Source organism: Poecile atricapillus, chromosome Z (genome assembly GCF_030490865.1).
Source record: "Poecile atricapillus isolate bPoeAtr1 chromosome Z, bPoeAtr1.hap1, whole genome shotgun sequence".
Lineage (NCBI taxonomy): Eukaryota > Metazoa > Chordata > Aves > Passeriformes > Paridae > Poecile > Poecile atricapillus.
In genome coordinates this window covers 20,833,211-20,854,898 of record NC_081289.1, presented here as the reverse complement: position 1 = coordinate 20,854,898, position 21,688 = coordinate 20,833,211, and the positions used below count along the sequence as shown (strand labels likewise).

The following is a 21,688-nucleotide window of genomic DNA, read 5'->3' as shown; positions in this document are numbered from 1 at the left end:
TGTCCCAGGGGCCAGACCTGGCATTTCTCCTGGCCTGTCCAGGTCCCTCTGGGTGGCAGCCCTGCCCCCAAGTGCATGGTCAGGTCTTTCCAGTGTGGCATCACCCATAAACTGGATGAGAATGCACTCTGCCTCCTCCTTAGGTCAGGGATAAAGATGTTACATGAGACCAGTCCGGGATAAACCCCTGCAGTACCTCACTGGTTTACCAGCCTCCAGTTTATATTTATGTCCTGTAACATAAACCATCACTGAGGGCTGAGTGGATCCAGCCTCCAGTCTTTTGAACTGATTCAGATATTTCTTGAAGTGTTGCAGTCTGATCTTGAGGGACGGGCAAGAGCAGTGTGAGCAGTGCAGTGTTGGAGCTCCCTTCTTTCTAGTGGTGGTTGTATAGATGGTCTGGCAGCCCTGGAAATGGCTCTGGCTATACCCACAGTCCTTCCCAAAAACCAGGTGCACCTGGGTTTGACCTGTGAAATACAGAGCCTGCTAGAAGGCCCTGTAGTGGCACTGTCCTTTCTTATCATTGAAAGCAACGCATCTTTGTAGGCAAACAGTATACTGTGACCAATTGGGTGGCATTCCTCTGTGGTCCTTTCCCTCACCCAGGAATAAACCTGAGCTGACTGGCCTCCCCGTGGCTGGAACTTTATGCTGGAATCTGAAAGGCATAGTGTGCCTGCATATTCTGGAATGAGTCTCCCAGGGCTGACCCTTGCTCAGGGATGCAGGAGAAATGCAGAAGTCCACAATGAGGGTGAGCCCAGAATTTCCCTGCTGAGTGACACAAGTGGGGCCTAGAGCTGCTCTCCTGTGCCCTGCATGCCATGGGGAGTGAGCAAGGAGGAGCTGTTGGTGCTTGTAGGTGTGTTAAGCTCTGGGGCTGGTGGCTGTCTTTATCACAGACACAAAAGTCTGCAGATGCCCAGCCCTGGAGCAGAGGATGGCCTTAGTCTGGGTGTCATCCATATCTGATGTCTGCGTCCCTTCCGGGTGTCTGTGTGAGTGGAGAGGTGGAGGGGTGAGGGAAATAGCAACTGTAACCTTTTACTTCCAGAATATGATGAGCCTCTCTCCTTTTACATCCTTTCACTTTAGAAATTATTTAGAGTCCAAGAGGTACAGAGGAACAAAAAAAAAGATTCTCTGTGCATTTCACCTCCATTACCTTAGAGTTAAAGGTACTCTTCATTCTACAGTACATGGCAATAAAAGATGGACATCTCCACAGAATACAAAAGAGTCAAGTGAGCAGGTATGAGAAAGAGTCCATAAAGATGCCAAAGAAAGGGTTTTTCTGAGAGGAGGATAGAGCTCCATCACTTCAATAAAAACCCCTTTGTAAGACACACAAAGGATGCAGTTCCTTGTCCTCACAAGAGGTATCTTGGTGCATGGGAGAGCATCAGCCAGCCCTGAGTGAGGTGAAGCCCTGGCTGTGCAGCTGGTCAGTGCATCCCTGCTTGGGCAGAGGAGCTCAGCTCCTGCCTCTCTGCCCAGGGCTTCCTGAGTGGAGATGTGAAAGCTGCTGCTTCCTGGAATTGAGGCTTTAGCAGGTGACTCAGGCAGGTAGGGTGAAACAGGAGCTGTGTGTACCAGCTCAGAGACATCTTCACTGCAGGTCTGTCTGCACTGCCTGCAGCTGCCCCCAGCCTTCCTCTGGAAGCAGGAGCACTCTCTGCTCAAGGTGCCAGCAAGTATCAAGTCTGGAGTTACATTTTTGTCTGATGTGTATACTTGTCCATGAAGGACTCTGCTGAGACTATCACGCTTGGCCATGGGACCCTACCAGAGGTGGTAAATTATCCCTGAGGAAGGCAGTTTGCAGGGAAGTTTTAAAATTCAGAAAGAGCCCAGCTCTCTGAATCTGAGTCCGTGCAAATGAATTTTTTTGGCATTTGTTTTTAATGTCCTGTGATGTGTGGGTGAAAAAGCCAGCGAGCTAGACTGGTAATTAATTTTCCTGACAGAAACACCAGACAATGAAATTACCCTGCCACAAAGCAGGGTTGCTAAAGTAAATACTCTGCCAGCAGCAGGCCTGAAAGCAGGACGGGGTCGTGTGTGAGGTGCAAGCAAATGATGAGATGGCACTTCTACCTCTGGGGACCTGTGGGTGCTGCCAGCACGGGGACCCTGGGACACTGGCAGCACTCTGGTGTACACAGGCACATTCAAGCTGGGCTCCAAAGGATGGGGGACTGACTGGACTTACTGCTGAGCCAAGGAACAGGTCACTCATTGCTGTCCAGGCAAGTAATTTGGTCAGAAAGGGGTAGGAGATGTGGGAAGTGGGGATGGTTGCTTTTGTCCTGGAGATAGAAGCTCTTGGCAGGGCTCTTCAGTCTTTCCCAGGCTGGTGGCAAGTGGTTTCTAAACCTTTGGTCTGTGATGGTGAGATCTGTGGGAGCTGTAGAACAGGTTGTGCCTGTGCGTGCAGGAGGGGAGTGCCTTTTGTTGGAAGACATCGAGGGCAGCTCATGGGAGAGGAAGGACAGGAGGGCAAGTTTTCTGTTTTCCTTCTGTGTGTCTTGTACTAGAGGCAGGAGTTACTGTGCCAAGAGTGTTGCCGATGCACAGCCAAGAAATGGGTGGAGAGCAGGAAATGGGGATGTTCTTGCATGTGTTGAGGTATCTGGCAGCTGGCTCCATTGTGTGCTGTCAGACAAGATCCCCACCACAATCGAAAGGTTTGGTGAGGCTGTGTTAAAAAACCTGGATTGTTGGTACAGAAAATATTTCTCTGTGCAGTCATGGAGAGAGATCTGCTGAAGATCTCCGTGCTGTTCGGGGGGGTCTCCTGCCATGTGAATCGTCCTTCCGATTTATGATTGCAGTACTCGGATATGCACACTTTCATAGGGCATTTCCCTTGTTACACGGTGTTAGCAGCTGCAGAGTGGAGAAATCCCACACAAGAACTGGTTAAGGCATGGAAACTGTTTTCTTTCCTTTTTGGAAAGAGAATTACACCATCTTTAATGCTGAGCTAAATCTGAGTGCTTTTAGGAAAACAAGGGTCAGTTGTGGAGTGGACTGCATGCACATTTTAGGACCAGAGTTATTTAATGTATTAATTATCTGTAAAAAGTGCTGGACCAGTAGTGAAATGTTCAAGCATGCAGATATCACAGTCTTGCTTAGGTTAGGCTACAGAAAAGAGTGAGGAGCATTTAAAGGACTTGATCTAGATTACAGGAAACATTATGCCAGATCAGTGCAGTACTGAAAGGCAGTAAACACTAGAAGAGAAAAAATGAACTATTTCTGCATAATTCTGTGTCCTAAATTAACTGCAGCTTCTCTGGAGAAAGGACTGTGTGTCTCAGAGGATCTCCCAGATAAAACATCTGCTGAAATGCCTCGTGTCACTCCAAAAGCAAACAAAATATTAAGCTTAGGGAAGACTGGAACGCGAAATCATTCTGCAAATAGTGTAAAATAAGTCTGGGGAATGTCTTTGTGTTTAACTCTTTCTAGGTCTGTTCAGCCTGTCTCCAAGCAGTCATGTCAGGAAGAGGAGTTGTAGGGTCAGGCAGTGGAAGTGGACTGAAATGTCCATGGGATGGTACACTGAGAAGCCAGAAGCTGCTGCAGACATGGGAGAACAGGGCAGAGCTATAAAAATAGCTTGTGTTAAAGGATAGGTGATTCAGTCACTTCCATCTTCACCTCTAGACCAATCTATGTGAACATGAAGTGAAAGGTGACAAATTTAACCCTGGTGAAGGAAAACCAAGCTTTAAACAGCTGAGCTAGGATGCTATTGAAAGCAGAAGGTTGCCTGTGGAACTCTGTGCCACATGTGATCGAAGTCAAGATCTCACCTTGTCTTAAAAAACTGACATGCTTATGTTAAGAAAGAGAGGAGTTGCACATTAGATCCTATGTACAGAAGGATGTATGCGTCCATAACTGAGCATAAAGAACAATATCCACCACAGCAGAGGTTCAAAAGTATTTAATCAATGGACAGATTATTTCATTACAGAGCTCGTAGCATCCTGCCCCAAAATTCTTGGTATTGACCATCTCCAGCAGGCAGAGCACTGCTCCTGGTGACTGCAGCTCCCTCTTTCACACAGCAAACAGGAGGTATCTGCTGGCTGAAAACCTGGCAGCCTGTGTGGTGTCCACTACCTGTTGCTCTTGAGATGTCTTAATGACTGCTTAATTACATTAACAAGACCTTTTTGTCTTAGGCCACTCCCTCTCCATGGAAAAATCACAGTTATGATGTGAAGACTGGGAGAAAACCACAACAACTGGTGGCTGTGATGTACATGAGGCCCCTAGATATAGTCCCTTCTCACAGGCATTCTCACCATTATTAGAATTCATAGAATGAGTGGTGTTCTGTTTAGTTGCATTTTATGTGTTTAAATAATATGGATATTGATTAGTGCTTTTCTTCCCAGATGCAGAGATGAAAAATTTCTGATGCATGTAAAAAATAAATTCTCTCCTAATTCCTGCACTCCAGAAAGTGGAGCTCTCAGGAAAACCCACTGGACAGCTAAAGACTCGGGAGAAAGAAAAAAAAAAAAAGAGAGAGATTTTGGAACCTCATATTCTAGGTCATCCCTTCTTGCAGGGGTCTGAAGGTGTTGGCAGCATAAGTGTGGGGAGAGAGGAAAGGAGGTGTGTGCTGCATATGACAGCAGTGCAAGTGTTTTCTGTGAACAGGGAGTTTTCCACACAAAATCATGTTGGGAATATCCCTGTAGTCCACCCCTCCACTTGAGTTAGTGGGAGGGATTTGAAGTTCAGGCGATTTGTGGCTGAGCTCTCATTAGTGACCGGGGACATTTCGTTCACAATGTGGAAGGCAGGCAGGGAGAGGCAGATGGCTTTGAATGCAGGATTTACATAGTAATGAGATTCAGGTCACCATAGCTGTCTTTTTCTCTCTGCATTTTGTCTAGGTGTCGAGTAGTGTGTAGGGATGACAGGGATGACGGGATGACGGAATGGGAAGGAAAAGAGGAAAATTAACCCCTTGTTCATGAGGAGAGATTGCTGTTAGAACAAAAAGTTTATCACAGTGAGCTAAAGAGCAGTAGGGTATGACAATGACAAGCACAGAGGAAGCTAGAAGGGCTAAAGGTAGCCACTTTTTAAGTTTCTGACTTGTTTTTTTGTGGGAATGGCACAAAGAATTCTAACTTTAAAATCCCAGGATTTCCTGTAATTTTTATGTTCTGCATTTCTGGTTAAGAAGAGGTAGTTTGGGACTTTTATCATTACAAGTCCCCTCAAAACTGGAGCAGTTTGTGGACTGAAGATGGAGCATGTATTCTTGCTACAGAGTCTTTGTCTCTTTGGAAAAAAATTACCATTTTGCTTGGTTTCTTGTCTAAAGACTTGTCTTGACATGACTGTGTAATGGCATGATTAAAACATAATATTTTCCACTGCAATTGGTAATCCTTAGTATGATCTCACTAGTGTCAGATCTTATCCTGATGACAGATGGGGAACTGGGAACCATGGGTCCTATTTCAAGCTTTGGATGGTGGCACTTGATTTGCTCAATAGCCAACTCCAGGCATTCCCAAAATATGCATGAGGGCCCAAGAAATCCCAAGGCTATATTTAAAATTATGAACGTTTTAAAGCAGTGTGTGTTTTTTTTATCAGTCTTCTGCTCTTTTTTTTCTTTTTAGTTAGAGGGTTATGGGAGAGTAAGTTATTCTTCCTTCTGTACGTACCATGAAACCAGAAGCTGGGGCTTCAGAAGTGTTGCAAGAAGAACAGGAGAGAAGCTTTAAGAGATCCTTGTATAAATAGGAACTGTGTTATATAACTGCAGGTGGACATCTAGGCAGAGGTGGGATAAGTAAGGAAGGTGTTTGTGTGTACAAGGTTTTCAGTATTTGGAAAGTATTTTTGGTTCTGTCACACAGAAGTTTTTGAAATGCAGAATGTTTGGAGCACATAGGTCAGGACTCATCTCACCTCACCTTGGCCACTGGAGTTGAGCGAGTTCATCTAACCTCATCCTACAGACTTTTCAGCATCAGTGGAGAAGGATTCCAGCCACCCCAGGGCAGTGGGACAGGTTCCCCCTGGAAGGGGAAGGAGCAGAGGTGCTTTGGTGGCATCTCCTGGAGACTGCAATAAATGCATAGCCAGAGAGGTGCTGCATTTTGGCTGCTTGGGCTGAAAGGGAAAGGAAAATCTAATCAGGCGCCTGGGACAAACTGGGAAAGGAAGGCTTCTTGGCTACTTCCTCCTGAGGAAAAGGCTTAGGTCTAATAGATCTAATTACATTATTTCTCTGTTTTATTGTTACTGCCATTTGTTTAAAAAGTCAGTAATCCTTTTATACCAGTCCTGTAATGATTATTTAATGTCTTGCTGTTTGTGAACCCACGGAGCTGTGTGAACAGAGGATGCTTCACTGCGGGGGATCTGCACAGTTCTCCACAGGACAGCAAGCTGGGCCTGAGAGCCTTGATTGGGTGCCTTCATATTCCCACTTGCTGGATGAAAGCAGCAGTAGTTCTCTCCTTTACAAAATGCTGCCAAATGTAGGGCTGTCTCTTGGCTGTATATGGGCACAGTACTCTTCTGTAAGGATAAATATTCACCAACTAACGTTTGGTTAGCAGGCACTGTGCCAGTGACCAGTGTGTCCCTCAGCTCTGTCAGAGCAGTGACACTTGTTGGTAGCAGCTCTGAGTGTCACGATGGGCACCAGCTGCCCTACACCAGCCGAGCCGTTCTGCCCCCCTTGCTGATGTTTTCTGACCTCTTCCTTTGCAGAGCCCCTGAAATCATCCTCGGTTTACCCTTTTGTGAAGCAATCGATATGTGGTCATTGGGATGTGTCATTGCAGAGCTGTTCTTGGGCTGGCCCTTGTACCCAGGAGCTTCAGAGTACGATCAGGTGGGTGTGGATATTGCCCTGGGTGCTGGTAAGTGCTCACATCTTCTTCCCTTCTCTTGTCAGAATGAACAGATGCCAACTTTTTCACTTTTGCTAATGATGGATCTGTGTTTCTTTCTTTCCCAAGTCAACATTGTCATTATGCACCTGGGTATCTATTCCAGGTAACCAGTGTGCAGCTTGGTTCGCTGGCTTTTAAGACCTGGCCGCCTGAGTGAAGTCTCAATTGAGAGTCAGCGCTGCCATTGACTGGAGACTGTGTACATGTCTTTCCTCACTGAGCAGAGCAGGCACCCGTTCTCTGCTGGAACAGCAAGTGCTGTATAAAGCCTTATTTGTCAGAAGAAACTGCACAAACTCTACTGCATTTCATAACCCCTTTTATGAGAGTGCATATTAGAAGCAACGACAAGAAGGAGGACGTTGGCATTGATGTAGGCTTCCAGATAATATAAGCTGTCATCCCTTTTCTCCCTATAGGATTTTATGCTCTTTTTGTAGACCTAAAACCAATAATGCAGCAGCAGCTAGAGCCAGGGCTGTAGAATACTTTGCATTTCCATAGTATTCCTCAGGCTGATCTTAGCTGTCTGTAAATACAGCCTGAAAAGGGTCTTTTTTTCTTTTAGGAAATAAATTTTTTTAAAAAGAAAAAAAAAAAGGCAGGATAATAAATAAGTTTTTCACACAGTGAAATGTTTTCTTGACTTTTCTTTTGAAACTAGTATTTTTTTAATCAGAGCTCTAAAGGTAAAATTTGGCAGGGGAAATAACGTGCAGCAAAGAGCAGGGCTGTCAGTGACTCTAACGGAAATCAGATGTAGCAGAGAAACTTACAAGCATTTGAAAATCACATACCAAGCATGAAGAGTAGATTTCTTTCTCTTCCCTGTTGCACCCCAAAAGCCATAAAACACACAGCTGAAAAAGAAATCACCATACCTTACTGGCCAGCTTGACTGCCCAGCCAAAAGCTTCCTCTAGTAAAGTGTGACGAGGGCTCCTGGGGAGCTGGGAAAGGGGTAGGGGCTGATGCTGGCCCCTGGCTGCAGCGCTGGCACTGGCTGCAGGCAGGATCCTGGTGCCTCTCAGGTGTGTGAGCTCTGATGGACCTAAAGAGCTGCAGAGCTGAGCAAGCCATGCACAGTGAACTGGGGCCTGAGTGCTTGGAAGTGATTGAAACCACGGCTGCTTTTCATGCCTTTATTTATTTAATGTTTTTATCAGTCTCTGTTTCTTCTCTCAAAAACACTTTGCATTCTTCCCTAGAATATTCTAGAGTAGGTGACTGGTTTTAGTAGTTTTGCAGAGTTTGCAGCAATTTTGCAGAATGAAGCCGTTCAGGAGTCAGGAGGTGCCAAAGTTAAAGTTTCGTGTGGCACCTCAGGCATGTGTGACATTGGTCTTTAATTGTGTAATCACAGACCCTTCCTCCTTTATAAATAAATAAAAGTTTGAGATCCTGGAAACACAAATAGAGTGTCTTTTTGCTGTATGGGTGCCAATGAGGTCATGCTTGTGGATGCAACCCAAATAACATCATGTAGTCAGCAGAGACAAGTAGTTTCCATACCATGAGGGCGTCAGTTGGCTTGAGTGTATATTTCACCTTAGTTCAAAGCTAGTCACTTCATAATCCTGTGTTTGGAACTTCAAACTGCTCCTAGGACAGGCTGCGTGCTCAGGTGGAAGAAAACCAGCAAGAGTTAGCAAATATCAAATTTGCTGAAATGACTTCCTGGAGAGGAGAGGGTGCAAAGTATTGAGACATTCCATTGAAATCACTGTGTGGGTCCTTCTCTTTGATCTTTAAAAACTTAGGGACTTTCCTCTTTTCATCCTTAGGCCTTGTGGGAATGCACTCTAAGGGTGAGTTTCTAGTGATGTATGTGATAAATGGAAGGAATTACATACAGAAATTCTCTTCCTCTCATTCCTTGCACTGAGTTTTTTGGGGTGAAGTCTTTCTATGTGCTACATTTTCTTTTTTTTGTCTGTTCTGTTGGTTCAAATGCCTCCTGCACTCCTTCAAGGAAGATCTCCAGAGATCTTCACAGGACAAACGGTGACCTCTCATCCTTCTCTTACAGATTCGCTACATTTCACAGACGCAGGGCTTACCAGCAGAGTATTTGTTAAGTGCAGGGACAAAGACCACGAGGTTTTTCAACAGGGATACAGACTCACCATATCCCTTGTGGAGGCTGAAGGTAGGAAGACATTACCTTGTTTCTTTTACCTAGCAGCTGTTGGTTGGAAGTGAGGAAACATTCAGGTCACCTCAGAACCTAAGTTTCTGCTTTTTGCAGTGCAGCACAGACATAGGGGTGGGTACTGCTCAAGGTAAAACTGCCATCCCCAAAATTTGGAGCCTATAATGCACCTGCTTGGCATTGTGATGTTGGAAATTTAAGTCCAGCGTTGACCTGGAAATCTCCCTCTAAGTAGTCAATGAATTGGCCTGTAGTGAGCAGACTTTGCTGTAATGTCTAGCTCACTGCAGGGGAAAAAAAAGGCAAGCATTTTAATTCTGCAATCAAAACTTCTAGTAAAGCAAGTGAGCTCTGAGTGTCCTGTGCCAGCGTGTTTGGCTGTGTGCTGTCCTCAAGGAGAGAGGCCAGTGGGCTCCTGGGATGGGATGCTGCACCTTATGCCAGGGTGGATGTAAGAGACCCACCGTAGCTGGGAGGGCCCTCAGAGGTCAAATAGAAGAGATAAATCACCTTGTGTCATTCAAGATGTCACATAAATGTGGTGGAGATTGTGTAGATGGTGTCTGGTCAGGCAAGAGGGACACGATGGTCCCTGATCAGGACAGGATGAGGCACATGTGGGAAGTGGCACATAATCTGCAGCTGGTTGCAGGGCAGTGTTGGTCAATACCTCTGTCCTGTTTTGAGCAGACGCCAGATGATCATGAGGCAGAGACGGGAATTAAGTCAAAGGAAGCGAGAAAGTATATTTTCAACTGTTTGGATGATATGGCACAGGTAAGAGCACTGGTGAGTAACAAGCAAGACTGTTCACATGCTTTTCAGCAACACTGAAAAAATGGAATGATCTAAGTTCTCTATGTATCCTATTCTTGGGTCAGCTTCTGAAAAATACCAGGATTATGCCTACCAAATTAGCTGTTAGGTGCTGCTTTGCAGGGGTGACTGCACACAGGGGTATGTGTGCTGTAGTAAAGCAGCCTTGGTGAGGCACATCTCTGAATGTTGAAATCCTGGGTTTTCTCTTCTCTTCTCTCTCCAGTGCTCTTCTGTATGACTGCTGGCAAGTCACTTGGCTGTCTGTGCTTTAATATTTCCATTCGTTAAAGGGTGACAGTGGAAATATTCACCATGGGCACAGAGGAGTGTGCTCACTGTAAAACATCTCTAGCTGGGGGAAGAATGGGAAGTACTAATTCAGTGTCAGTTCCATATTGTTGTGAGAGCTAATCCCAGCATAACCACTGTTGTGACAGGAGTTTGTGCTGACAAACCAGGGTCCAAACTGGCCCAACACTAGCACCAAACTGGGGTTTGTGCTATCAAAGTCTAGACATTGTAGCGAGTAAAACATGTAAACATGCAGGAATGGAGGACTGGAATCAGAGGAGACTGGATAATTCATGAAATAATGTGACAAGTCTTTTTTTTTTTTTTTCCTGGCACCTGATACATGAATGTGATGTTTCTCATAAACCTACTGACAATTTTTATGTATTTTATATAATTTTTGCTCACAGGACACATAGATAAGTATCTGATGGCACAGTGTATGATAAATACTGTGATTATCAGAGCTTGCCTGCTACCACATGGAAGCTGTTCATCTTCAGTGGAGAGTGACTAAGTGTTTCATTAGCCACTGACCCAGGCGAGCTGAACACTTAACAGTCTGTCTGGAGATGTGACATGCACAAGCCAGATGAGTGGCCACCACGGAGTCTGGCGTGGCTCGTCAGCAGCTACTCCTTTAGACAAGGAGGCTCGCAGGGCACCAACATGCTCCAAGGAGGAGTAAACACAGTTTGCTGGAGACCTGACCATCTGCTCTTCCCCTTTGGCACTCACTCCTGTCCCTTCTCCTTTAGGTAAACATGACAACGGATTTGGAAGGAAGCGATATGTTGGTGGAAAAGGCAGACCGGCGGGAGTTCATAGATCTGTTAAAGAAGATGTTGACGATAGACGCGGATAAGAGGATAACACCCATTGAAACTCTGAGCCACCCTTTTGTCACCATGACGCACTTGCTCGACTTCCCTCACAGCACACAGTACGTGGCTTTTGTTCCCCTTGGGCTTTGAATTGAGGGGTGAAGAGAAGAGCTGGTTGTGGTGGAGACCAAGTGTATCTGAGGGGCTTTGTTAAGATGTTTAATCCCTAAGTTTTCATCGTTTCCTGCTTAAAAAAAAAAAATAAAAGACAATTTCCAGCTCAAGGTTGCAAGAATTGTGTTGTAGGTGCTTGGCATTTAAAACGCTGCAGTGTGTGCTACATTAATTATGTAAATATTCAGTAATTACATATTTTTACATTAAAATGCAGAAGAAATTATGCAATTACTGCTGAAAGTACCAGTCTATTTCGAAGTAATATAGTCCTGATTGTTACTGGAGTAATCAACCTTACCTGCAGCGGGGAGCCAGCCCTTCCTCCCAGAACCTTCCCATCATGCCAGGAATCAGTTTGGGGCTGTTTGCTTTTTAAGGGAAGAGCTGTTCTGCAGCAGGCTGTTTTACAGGCATAAGCACCAGGACAAGGAGTTCACTTTTTAGCTTGGTTGTTGTCCACCTGTGTCACCTTAAATACCACGTTCTCACCTCATCTGACACATGTGGAATGGGGACGGGCTCCGCTGCCTGATGGAGATGAGATGAGAAGAAGTCGTGTCTTTAAGCCTGACTGCCCCTTCTCCTAAGGCAGCACCACAGAGCACAGCAGCCTGAAATGCAGGATACCTGCACGCAGCCCACTGCCCATGTCCAGTTCATATAGGGACAGGCTTCTCAGGTGTAAGTGGAGAAGGTAGACACATAGTGGGAGTTTTCCAAAGCTTTTAGGACACTTAGCTTTGAACATCCTGCTTTACAGCACTTGGCAGTTAAAGGTGCTTTCACAGGCTGTCCCTTCTCCTTGACAGGAGAACAATTACTGGCACAGTGCTCTACTTCATTGGGTGCCATTTGTATGAGTGTTTTAAAGGCTGTCAGAAACTCAGGTACAAAATTAAAAGGGGCTGCTTGAAGAGCTGCAGAGCTCATGTTTTTGTGCTTCAGAGCAACAGGTAACTGTGTCAGCTGCCCTGCCTGTATGTGTGCCTGCAGTATTTGGAGTTTGTTTGAGGTAGCTTTCCCCCTTCGAAGTAGCTGCCTTTTTGTTACATTTATCACAAGATAAGAGCATCTGCTTACCAGAAGGTAGTGGGTGCACGATCTGTGTAGACCCAGACTTAGCCTGCACAGCCATCTTTGAGCATTGTTACCTATAAATAGATAGTAAGTGATAAATTAAAACAAGATGGGGGATGATTGTGCTAAACAGGAAGAAAGTAAAGTTTCATATAAAAAGCATTCATGAAAAAATATTACAGGAAAAATACTGAGTGAGCATCATAGACAATAGTCTTTTAATTTGCAACAGTCCTTCTGACTGTGCAACAACTGATTGTGTAAGATAGGAGAGATTTGTGACCTAATGCATTGTCGTCAGAAATCTTTCCACTAACGCAACACTCCAAAACCACATCTTCATTTTTGAAGTGCTCACTTGTGGCTGCTCAGGCAAAGCCCCAGAAAGATTGGAAACATCACTGGGGCCAATAGCAGTGAGAATTTTAGCCAAATAAAGAATTCAGCATCACGTCCCTGAATACTGAATGTGTGCCAGCCGGTGTGTAACCCCACAAGCCCCTCCACGCTGGAAGCGGTGACTGGCAAAGAGAGCAGTAAGCTGTAACCAGCATGGCAAGTGGATGGAACTTTGGTCTGTGATTACTTGTGGTTTGGAGAGTAGAAACATCAAAGCCTTGAAAGATGCAGGGAGCTATAATCTCTCTTGGAAATAAATTGGGCAGGCAGTAGAAAAAGTGAGAATGTATGGAAGCTGTAGTTTCTGGAAAGAATGTCTGCTGTGGCATGTTTCAGAGAGGCTGCAAGTTCGAGCAGCACAAGAGGGGCTGTTCTGCTTTCTTACAAGCAGACAGCAAAGTGAGCTTAGCTTCCCATTTCACATATTTAACTTCCTGGCTCTTAAATTGCTGAGTACTCCTCAGACTTTGTCTGTTTTGCTTTGTCCCTGCTGGTTTTCTCCCCCACCTTTTTCAAAAGTAAAGCCAGAGAACATGGTGCTGCATTTGTAGAGCTTGCACCTTGTTAGATAAAACCATTTAGTAACACACACTGTTCACCGTGTACAGAACCTATAGTCTTCCCAGTGCTTTCTTCTTTGTGAAGGGAGAATTATATTCATACTTGACTGAAAAGAAGTGATCCAATAGCCTTCTGTATTTATTTGTTAAATGTTTGATTTTGCTGCATGTTCTGTGACCAGCAGGTATAGTTCTCGAAGTGAATGCACATAATGGGCAGATGTGCACAGTGTCCTGAGCCTGGCTGGTCTGCAGGTGTTTATGGCCCAGATCCAGTTACCAAGACATTACTTGTAGGAACAGAGGTGACCATTTGAGTAAGAGACAAGGGATAAAAATATCTAGGTCCCCTTCATCAACCTTAGGGATAATATAAGGTTGTTCTCTTTGAAGGGACACTTTGTCTCTTAAAAATGATGTGAGGATATACCCCCTACCTCCAACACCTTAGAGCGTTACAAAACGGTCAGCATACAGCTGATTTTAACTGCCTGGAATTTCTCTTTTTCTGTGTTGGGATAATGGAAATCAAATGAATGCATTTATACTTTCTGAGGTTGTGTTTCAGACTCTGAGGTCACATTTGTAAAAACAGTTACTGTGGAAGAATTGTGAAAAACCTGTGTTGGTTTTCAGATGTCAAAAAGTGAGATTGTACTAAAAATACAGTGTTGCCCAGGCTCACTGTGTTGCTGTCTCTTAACCTCTGTATGCTTTGGTATTATAATTAATGAAATATGGACAGTTTCATCTACCAGCTGCCTACTGTGCTCTAGCAATGTAGAGAGTATTTAATCTCCTTTACTAGCGCACAAAATAGGATACTTCCCAAAATTTCCATTGCTGTATCAATAACATTTAAGGGAAAGTCAGTGTAAGAAAGAAGCTGTAATCATTCCCCCAGAGATCCAGTTCTCAGTGTGAGATAACCTCAGAACCAGATTTCCTCGGGGCACTGAGGAATTTGCTTTGGAATAACTTTTTGATATTAATTGTCCCATTGACTGCAAGAGGAGATGTCATGCTTCAAGATAAGCATCTGCACAAGTGTTCAACCAGACAGGGGCAATGTTTTAACTGCTTAGCTGGACTCAGCTCTCAGTGAACAACTACTTAAAAGGAACAAAGATGACTTTTCTGGGGGGTCTCGGTGATGAAGAGCAATAAAATTCTTCCTTGCAAAAGACACGTTAAACTATCTTTATGCTTACACTTAGGCAAAAAAGCATGAGTTTTCTTTTCCTCTCAGGCTCCATCACCATGAAAAAACAGTACCTTTCATTCTTGCTCTCAGTCTCTTTCAGTCTTTTAATATAGCCACTTTGTAGTTCTTGCCCTGTCCCCTAAAGAGCAACCAATTTGCTTGCTTTTGTGACTTGTATTGCAGTGCAGAGACCCGTGGGAGCACCCAGGAGTCCCAGGGCAGCTGCTCTCATCTTGGCCTCCTTCAGCACAGGGTTAATCTGCCTCTCACCAGTTAAGAGAGACCTGCATAAAATAGCAAAGGGCTTTAAGAGCCTAGAAAGTGCTAAGCCTGCCGTGGAGACCTATTGCAGGGCCACTGTGATGAACTGTTACCTGTGTGAGTCGCTTGGCTGATTCTCTCTGCCTTCCTTGCCCCCCTTTCCCCATGCAGTGTCAAGTCCTGCTTCCAGAACATGGAGATTTGCAAGCGGCGGGTGAATATGTACGACACGGTGAACCAGAGCAAGACGCCATTCATCACCCACGTAGCCCCAAGTACATCGACCAACCTGACCATGACTTTTAACAACCAGCTGAACACAGTCCACAACCAGGTGAGGGCATCAATCACAGGCAGCCAGTGCTAGAAACATTTATGTCAGGAGGGCCTAGAAGATGAAAAGCAAAGTAGCATCCCATTTAACATGCCTGCCAAGAGATGGTGTCTTTCTGCTCTCCTTCCTCTGCTCTTTTCCTCATTCTCTTTTCTTCAGGCAAGCAGTAATCTTGTGACATTTTGTGTGACGGTGAAATGTTGCCCGTGTTGTTTATGTTGTTGTTGGGGTGATAAATCCTGCTTACTTGGGAAGTTGCTATGGGGAAAAGCTCATTAGTCCCTTAATGCAGCAAGCAGTACTTCACTCCCTGGGTCAGACAGAAGTATTTGTGATCTTACAGCTCTTCTTCAAATTGGCATTGAAGTAAAATGAATTTAAACCCTCTGTAACAGACACAGCACTGATCAACAGTAACTGATTGACAGGAAAGAAGGGTTTAGAGATAATGTTTATTCTTATCTCTCATTGCTTTTACTCCAGGGGCCACAGTTGATGTGGGGATGTATGTCCCCACTACGAACACATTGCACTCTAGTTTGGTGGGCTCTGGCTAATACAAATCATGCTTTGTATTACTTTTACTTGCCCCAGTGGTGGGGGTGCTGTGTTAGCAAATTTTATGTGACTATCAGGATAAGTTGTTTGCTGTGGTACTGTATTACAGCAGTGAGAGGAAACTCTCCAGAGAGAGCACTCTAGGAGAGTGAAGCTCAAGAAATCGCTGCTTTGAAGCCTTTTGGGAACAGGCTGCTCAAGATTCACTCTAGAGATTGCAGGTGGCATTGCGGAAATGCTGTTTGGAAAGCGAGGGAGCTAAAGGAGTCTGTGTAGATGTGCAAGATGCTCCTGCGTCAGTGAGAAAACCAGACCTCTTGGACTCAGGTTTTGATACATGGGATCACAGAAGGTCTTTTGAAATCATGCAGGCAGGCACAGACAGAGATAGGTCATGACTTGGTGTGAGAGGGTATAAGTTACAAACACCAGTTCCCTTTCCAGGCTGTTTCTGAGATGCTGACTAAAGAAATGCATGCTGACTAAAGAAATGCATGCTACATGCTCCCCTAGGCCCCAGCTGCAGGGCAGAGACACCGTTTCGACCAAAGTTATTTGTAGGAAAGGCAGACTTGCTTTCATTTCGTCATGAAATGAAAAATTTTATGGGCTGGGGAGATCCACAGTCATTTGTGAATTCTCGTAAGGGATGCATGTTCTGAGCAGAATCAGGATGCCCAATGTTCCTAGAAGAATTGGTAGAGATATTTCCAGGAAGGGTGTTTTATTTGAACAAGCTCTAAGCCTTTCACAATTCTCTTCAACGTACCATCTTGGCTATCTTTTGTTTCCTGTCTCTGCAAAATATCTGGGGATTGCCTCCTTCCAGTTATGGCTTCTGAGATGACAAATGTGGGAGCTGCTGTGGTTGCTGCTCAGTGTGTTGCACAGCAGAGCAGATTGCACTTCACAGCCTCTGCATCGAGAGGAGATGAGGAGAAGGAAGAAATATTTTGTTGTCACAGCCTTCATGGCTGTGGCAGTGCAGCATGGGTCCAGTGGCAACCATGGCAGTGCAAAATGCATAGTGAACTCTCTTCTGCACCTTGACTAAAGCCTCATCCTGGGTTTGTACATTTACCAGGAGGAAGTGTTGTCTGACCTATCTCCAGCAGTGTTGCTGGCATGTTTGGACAGAGGGGAAGGATGGAGTCTGGTCTGGTAGTGTCTGGCTCCCTAGGCATGCATGCTAAGAACATCTATTTAGAGCAGTTGCAGAGCTGTTTAGTTGCCTGCAACTCTAAGACTCCAAATCCAATCCAAATTTTAAAAGGCAAAAAAAAAAGTCTTCAGATTTCTAGATTTTTGCAGAACTCTGGGATGATTTATTTTGGCTTTGAAACATCCCCTACTGGAGTTGCTGCTCTAAGATATTTTAAAGACAATTCAAGTGAAGTTTGGACTTGGCAAGTATTAGCATTACTTCTGTTATGTCTTCTGATTACTTCAAATTCCAAACATAATTCAAGGGGCATGTGCCATCTTAGATACAAGGCATCTAAGAGGAAAGGCCAGAATAGATTTTCCCTCTCAGGATGAGATTTCACAGGGCATGGAGGTGCTGAGTCTATTTTACCTCAGAAATGTGAGCAGCTTCTAGAGCTAGGTACATGATGAGTGAACAATGTGATTTGTGGATAGCAACATTTTCTGACCCCATCTTCCTCATACTGCAAATCAGAGCCAGTTGGGTGAGAAATGGGGCTGCAGTTCTGCTGTAGGGAATGTGCTGTGTCTCTGAGCAGTACAAGCAGTGCCATGTGGCCAGAGGTCCCATGGCATGGTACAGTAGTGGATACCTCGGGCAGATTGTGATCCTTCCCCCAGCACTGCCCTTGTCTCTTTACTCCTCAGTGTCCCGTTCTACCCCTTGTCTGCTGTTTTGGTTTGGTTTTTATTTTATCTTACACTATTTTACTTCATTATTTTTTGGATTTTGCTTCTTCCAGCGTACCCATCTCCCTCATTTTTTGTTTGTTTTTTGTTTTAATTCCCGTCATTCCTTTAGACCACCAACCTGGCTCCCACCTCCTCCAGTGCCACTATTTCCTTAGCCAACCCCGAGGTCTCCATACTAAATTACCAATCTGCACTCTACCAGCCCTCAGCGGCGTCCATGGCTGCGGTGGCCCAGCGGAGCATGCCCCTGCAGACGGGAACAGCGCAGATCTGTGCCCGGCCTGACCCCTTACAGCAAGCCCTCATCGTCTGCCCACCAGGCTTCCAAGGTAAGTGACGGCCTCACCAGGTCTCGGCCTGCTGCTTTGTCCAGCTCTTGTCGGAAATGAGTCTCCTCAGTGCAGGTCATGTGGCAGAAAAAAGGGCTGCCCTAGTAAATCACAGCAGTGAGGTTGTTAGAGATGGGAGGGTTTCTGTTGGCAGAGGATCTTGCAGGCACCTCTAACATCCTGAGCTGGAGGCAGCTGATACTGAGAAGGGGCTGGGGGACAATATGTGGTACTTGCCACTCTTTGCCCTGAACAAAGTTTAAGGCTCTTTGGCCATACTCTGGTAAACTTGAAAGCTTTCCCACACAATACCAGTAAATCAGTAGGTATATAATGGGTCATACTGTCACTTCTCAGTGACTCGATTGCTAAAAGGGGAACTAGGGAGGGTAATGCAGCAGGGAGTGTGGTGCTGGTGGAGACGAGGGTTCTCCCCCATAACAGATGCTCATGACCACTTATGAGGACAATTCCTTCAGCTCCAGCCCTGCTGCAAACAGCTCTGCCTGTGTATTCTAGTGTTTACTTGCTGTAGCAATTTGGGAAAACTAGCCAAGTACCTGTAGGAAGTGGTCTAAATAGACCTCAGTTCAGCTGGTGCAACTTCTGCTCTTCATTTCTACAAGCCTGTCTGTGCATTAGTCTCCAGGCACTTGTTAAATGTTCTGCAAGCTTATCAAAGCTCTTGTGAACTAGAGAAGTTTAGCTAGACCTCTTCTGCGTAGTTAAAATGCATCTCAAGGGTTTGACTTCAGAAGTGGAGTACGTAAGCAACCATCTTCAGCTTGCTGCCTTGAGAAGGCTCCAAATTAGAGGGGGCAGCACAGGCTGTGCCATGCAGTGAGGTGCTGGAGAGGGAAGTTCCTCCAGCTCAGTTAGTCTAATGTGGGGCTCAACCAGTAGTGATTGGAATTTGGGGTGTGCTTGAGCCTTTTAAATGTGAATCCCAAGAAACTGCGCTAGAGAAAATCACCTGTCCCCATCAAGGCTGAGGGAGTATGGAGTATTCCCATCCCACTTTGGTGTAAAGAGAGCATTCTCATATAGCAGTGGGTTTGAGCTGACAAAGACCATTTCTAGTTAAACCAGGGAATATGGGGAAGAGCCATTCACTCCCCTCTTTTCCTTTTCTGCCTGTGCACATTGTATTGCAATACTTCCCATGCGCTTGAGATATCCTAAAAACACAAACTCAGTTAATCCCTTAGTGCCTTTGGAAATGTCTTTTCTGCACCCTTACAGCCATATGATGTTTGTGAACATTTGATGAACATCTTTGGGCCAGGATAGAACATGTGGCACTCTGATAGCTGATTATTCAGAGGGACTGAACATTGCAATTTAAGTGGACATCAGCGAGTGCCTTTAGGCTCTTCTGAGAGCCAGCCCTGTTCCTGGCAGTGCTGCTGGTGGCTTATGCTGTACCTTCTGTGCTGGTGGAACAGGGTTACAAGCCTCCCCTTCGAAGCACGCTGGGTACTCGGTTCGGATGGAGAACGCCGTTCCCATTGTCACTCAGGCTCCTGGGGCCCAGCCTCTTCAGATCCAGCCAGGACTCCTCGCACAGGTAAGCAATTCCAAAGGCACCAAGCTCATCAGGTATTTCCTGTGTTGTTTAGCTCTTGGAGGCTGAGGAGAGAAGCTTTCTCTGAGGGCCTTCTGTGGTGCAGTTCGAGACTTGGGCAACTGTATATGGGTCTGCAGCTTTCTCTGAAATGTCAAAATCTCCCCTAGCTCATTGTTCAGCTCAAAGACTATGTCAGAGTTGCAAAAGCCACTGGAAAAACACTTTTTCTTTTTGTTTTTCTACTGAAATCAGTAAGAAAGCCTCAGGGAAAGCAGTGTCTGGCCTCTGCTGAGAAGGAGCTTATAATAACCTCCTGCATCCTCCTGAACTCGAAATCTTGGGGGTAGTTTGCAGCCAGGAGTTGCACTGGTGAATTGCATGCTGCTGATAAATACCTTTCATGCTTTAAGTTTTCACTGTTCTGTTGTATGAGCACCTCTGCTCTTGAGGTATGAGACATAGGAGCCAGAGGCAAGGGCCCCACACTCAAGGAGTTCTCCTTGTCAGCAGTTCTTATTGGCACAATTGTCTGAAATGTTCTCACAGGAAAAACATGGTTCCTCCTAAAAACAAAAACAAACAGGAGTGGGTATTACTGATTACATGTACATCCTCAAGGGGTACCCCAGCTCCTCAAACCAGAGGAGCAGTCCATTCCTCCTTGTGCTAGCTTCAGTGCATCTGCCTCAACTGTTTTTGAGCTGGCACCATGGTACCTCTGCTGATACCAGACAGGACAAAAAAAACCCACTTAAAACTAAGTTATGAAAGCTGGAAAAAATGACCAGCTAGTTACAAAGGCACGTGTCTGTCTCAGGCTTGTTTGATCTGCCATGCCAGCACATTCATATGCAGTCAGGTACCAGCAGACTTCAGGGTTTACACCTGTGTGTTGTACTGCTGGGCTAAGACTGTTGGTGCTCTTGCCTTCCTTTCCCAGCTGCTTGTCACACTTCTCTGGTGAAGACAGATCAAAATGCAGCTTGCAGCCTGTGTGATTTTCATCAGCTAGCATGCCCTGCCCCTTCCCAATAGCAGAGCCTTTGTCAGAGAGCTGTCTGAAACATCAAACCAGTCTCTGCTGCAGCCTGTTGTAACAACTGACATGGGCCACCTCCCTTGTTTGGTAGGAAAGGAGAGCCTAAGAGGCAGAGAAACAAAAGCCATGCTCCAAAGCAAGGAGCAGTCAGTGCAGGCTCAGTGGCTGGCACCTCTTGCCCGAGCAAGAAGTCAGCCAAGGCAGTGTGAGTGAGGAAGGTCACAGAGCTTTACATGTCCCCACCATTCTGCCAGGCCTCCAATGGTGTTCTGTCCTTTGGGGCTCAAAGGGGTGAGGGTTGCATCTGAAATATCTCAAAGACAGCAGGATCCTGAAAGATCTCAGTACCTCCTGCTCCTTCTTTCTTCTTATGGTGGCCTTGTTGGGCTCTATGCAAATGAGGAATGTTTGGTAGTAAAGCTCCTCCTGAGCACCCTCCTGCCCACAGGTTACCAATTTCAGTGCTGCCTCTGCCACGTGAACACCCGTTTCATGGGCTCCCCCTTTCATACTTCCTACTGACATTTCATTCACTGTCACTTCCAAAGGGGATTTCTGGCTGTTTGTGAGAATCACTCCTCACTTGCATAGATTTTTAATTTTTGATGTGATAAAAGAGAGGAGATGTGCCTGTTGCTGTGCCTGTTTGTCTCGCGCGATGAGAAATGCGAGCTGTCTCTGATGGCAGAGCACTCTGATTGATGCCGGTGGCATCTGGTGTCCGTGGGCCTCGCTCAGTTCGGGCTGAGCAGCTGGTCTGATAAACAAATCTGTACCCAATTCCAGTTTCCTGAATGGAAAAACACGGCTTCTTTGTGATGCATTGTAGTCACATCTGATCTCGGCGGCTGCGTGTCTCTCTCGCAGCAGAGAGTTGTTCCTCTCATGCACAGCTGCTTATCTAATGCTCTTCAGCCTGGGCCGTGCGACTGCTGCAACTGCGAGAGGGACTGGCCCTGGCAGAGAGTGCAGCGCCTCCAGAGCCCGCTTCTGTCTGTCCCCTGCTTTATTTGTCCCGCTGATGAGGCATGGTGCTGCTCCTTGTGCTCCCAGAACTGTGTAATGCCATCAGGCTTTCTCCCCTGCCCAGCACATGGCACAGGTTTCTGTGTTTGCACTCCTCAGGATGCCTGTGGCTGGTAAAGCCTGACTGCATCCCAGCACAGCTGGCATCCAGTTCTTCCTGTGCACTTTGTACAAGACCAGCTGTCCCAGATGAGGGACGGAGGGATCCAGGGCAGA

At 45.7% G+C, this 21,688-nt stretch overlaps 1 protein-coding gene across 5 annotated transcripts in view; it reads left to right on the top strand.

Moving 5' to 3' along the window:
- Window positions 1-21,688, top strand: part of LOC131573787 (homeodomain-interacting protein kinase 2) — a 145,458-nt gene that overhangs the window by 93,524 nt on the left and 30,246 nt on the right. For 2 of the 5 annotated variants that reach the window (XM_058828039.1, XM_058828041.1), the window contains exons 3-9: window positions 6,772-6,895; window positions 8,986-9,105; window positions 9,799-9,897; window positions 10,977-11,161; window positions 14,892-15,054; window positions 17,621-17,840; window positions 19,286-19,407. In XM_058828039.1, coding sequence (XP_058684022.1) covers window positions 6,772-6,895; window positions 8,986-9,105; window positions 9,799-9,897; window positions 10,977-11,161; window positions 14,892-15,054; window positions 17,621-17,840; window positions 19,286-19,407 — 1,033 coding nt within the window. The remainder of the gene's footprint in view (window positions 1-6,771; window positions 6,896-8,985; window positions 9,106-9,798; window positions 9,898-10,976; window positions 11,162-14,891; window positions 15,055-17,620; window positions 17,841-19,285; window positions 19,408-21,688) is intronic. The other 3 variants (XM_058828042.1, XM_058828043.1, XM_058828040.1) reach the window with 3 other exon arrangements.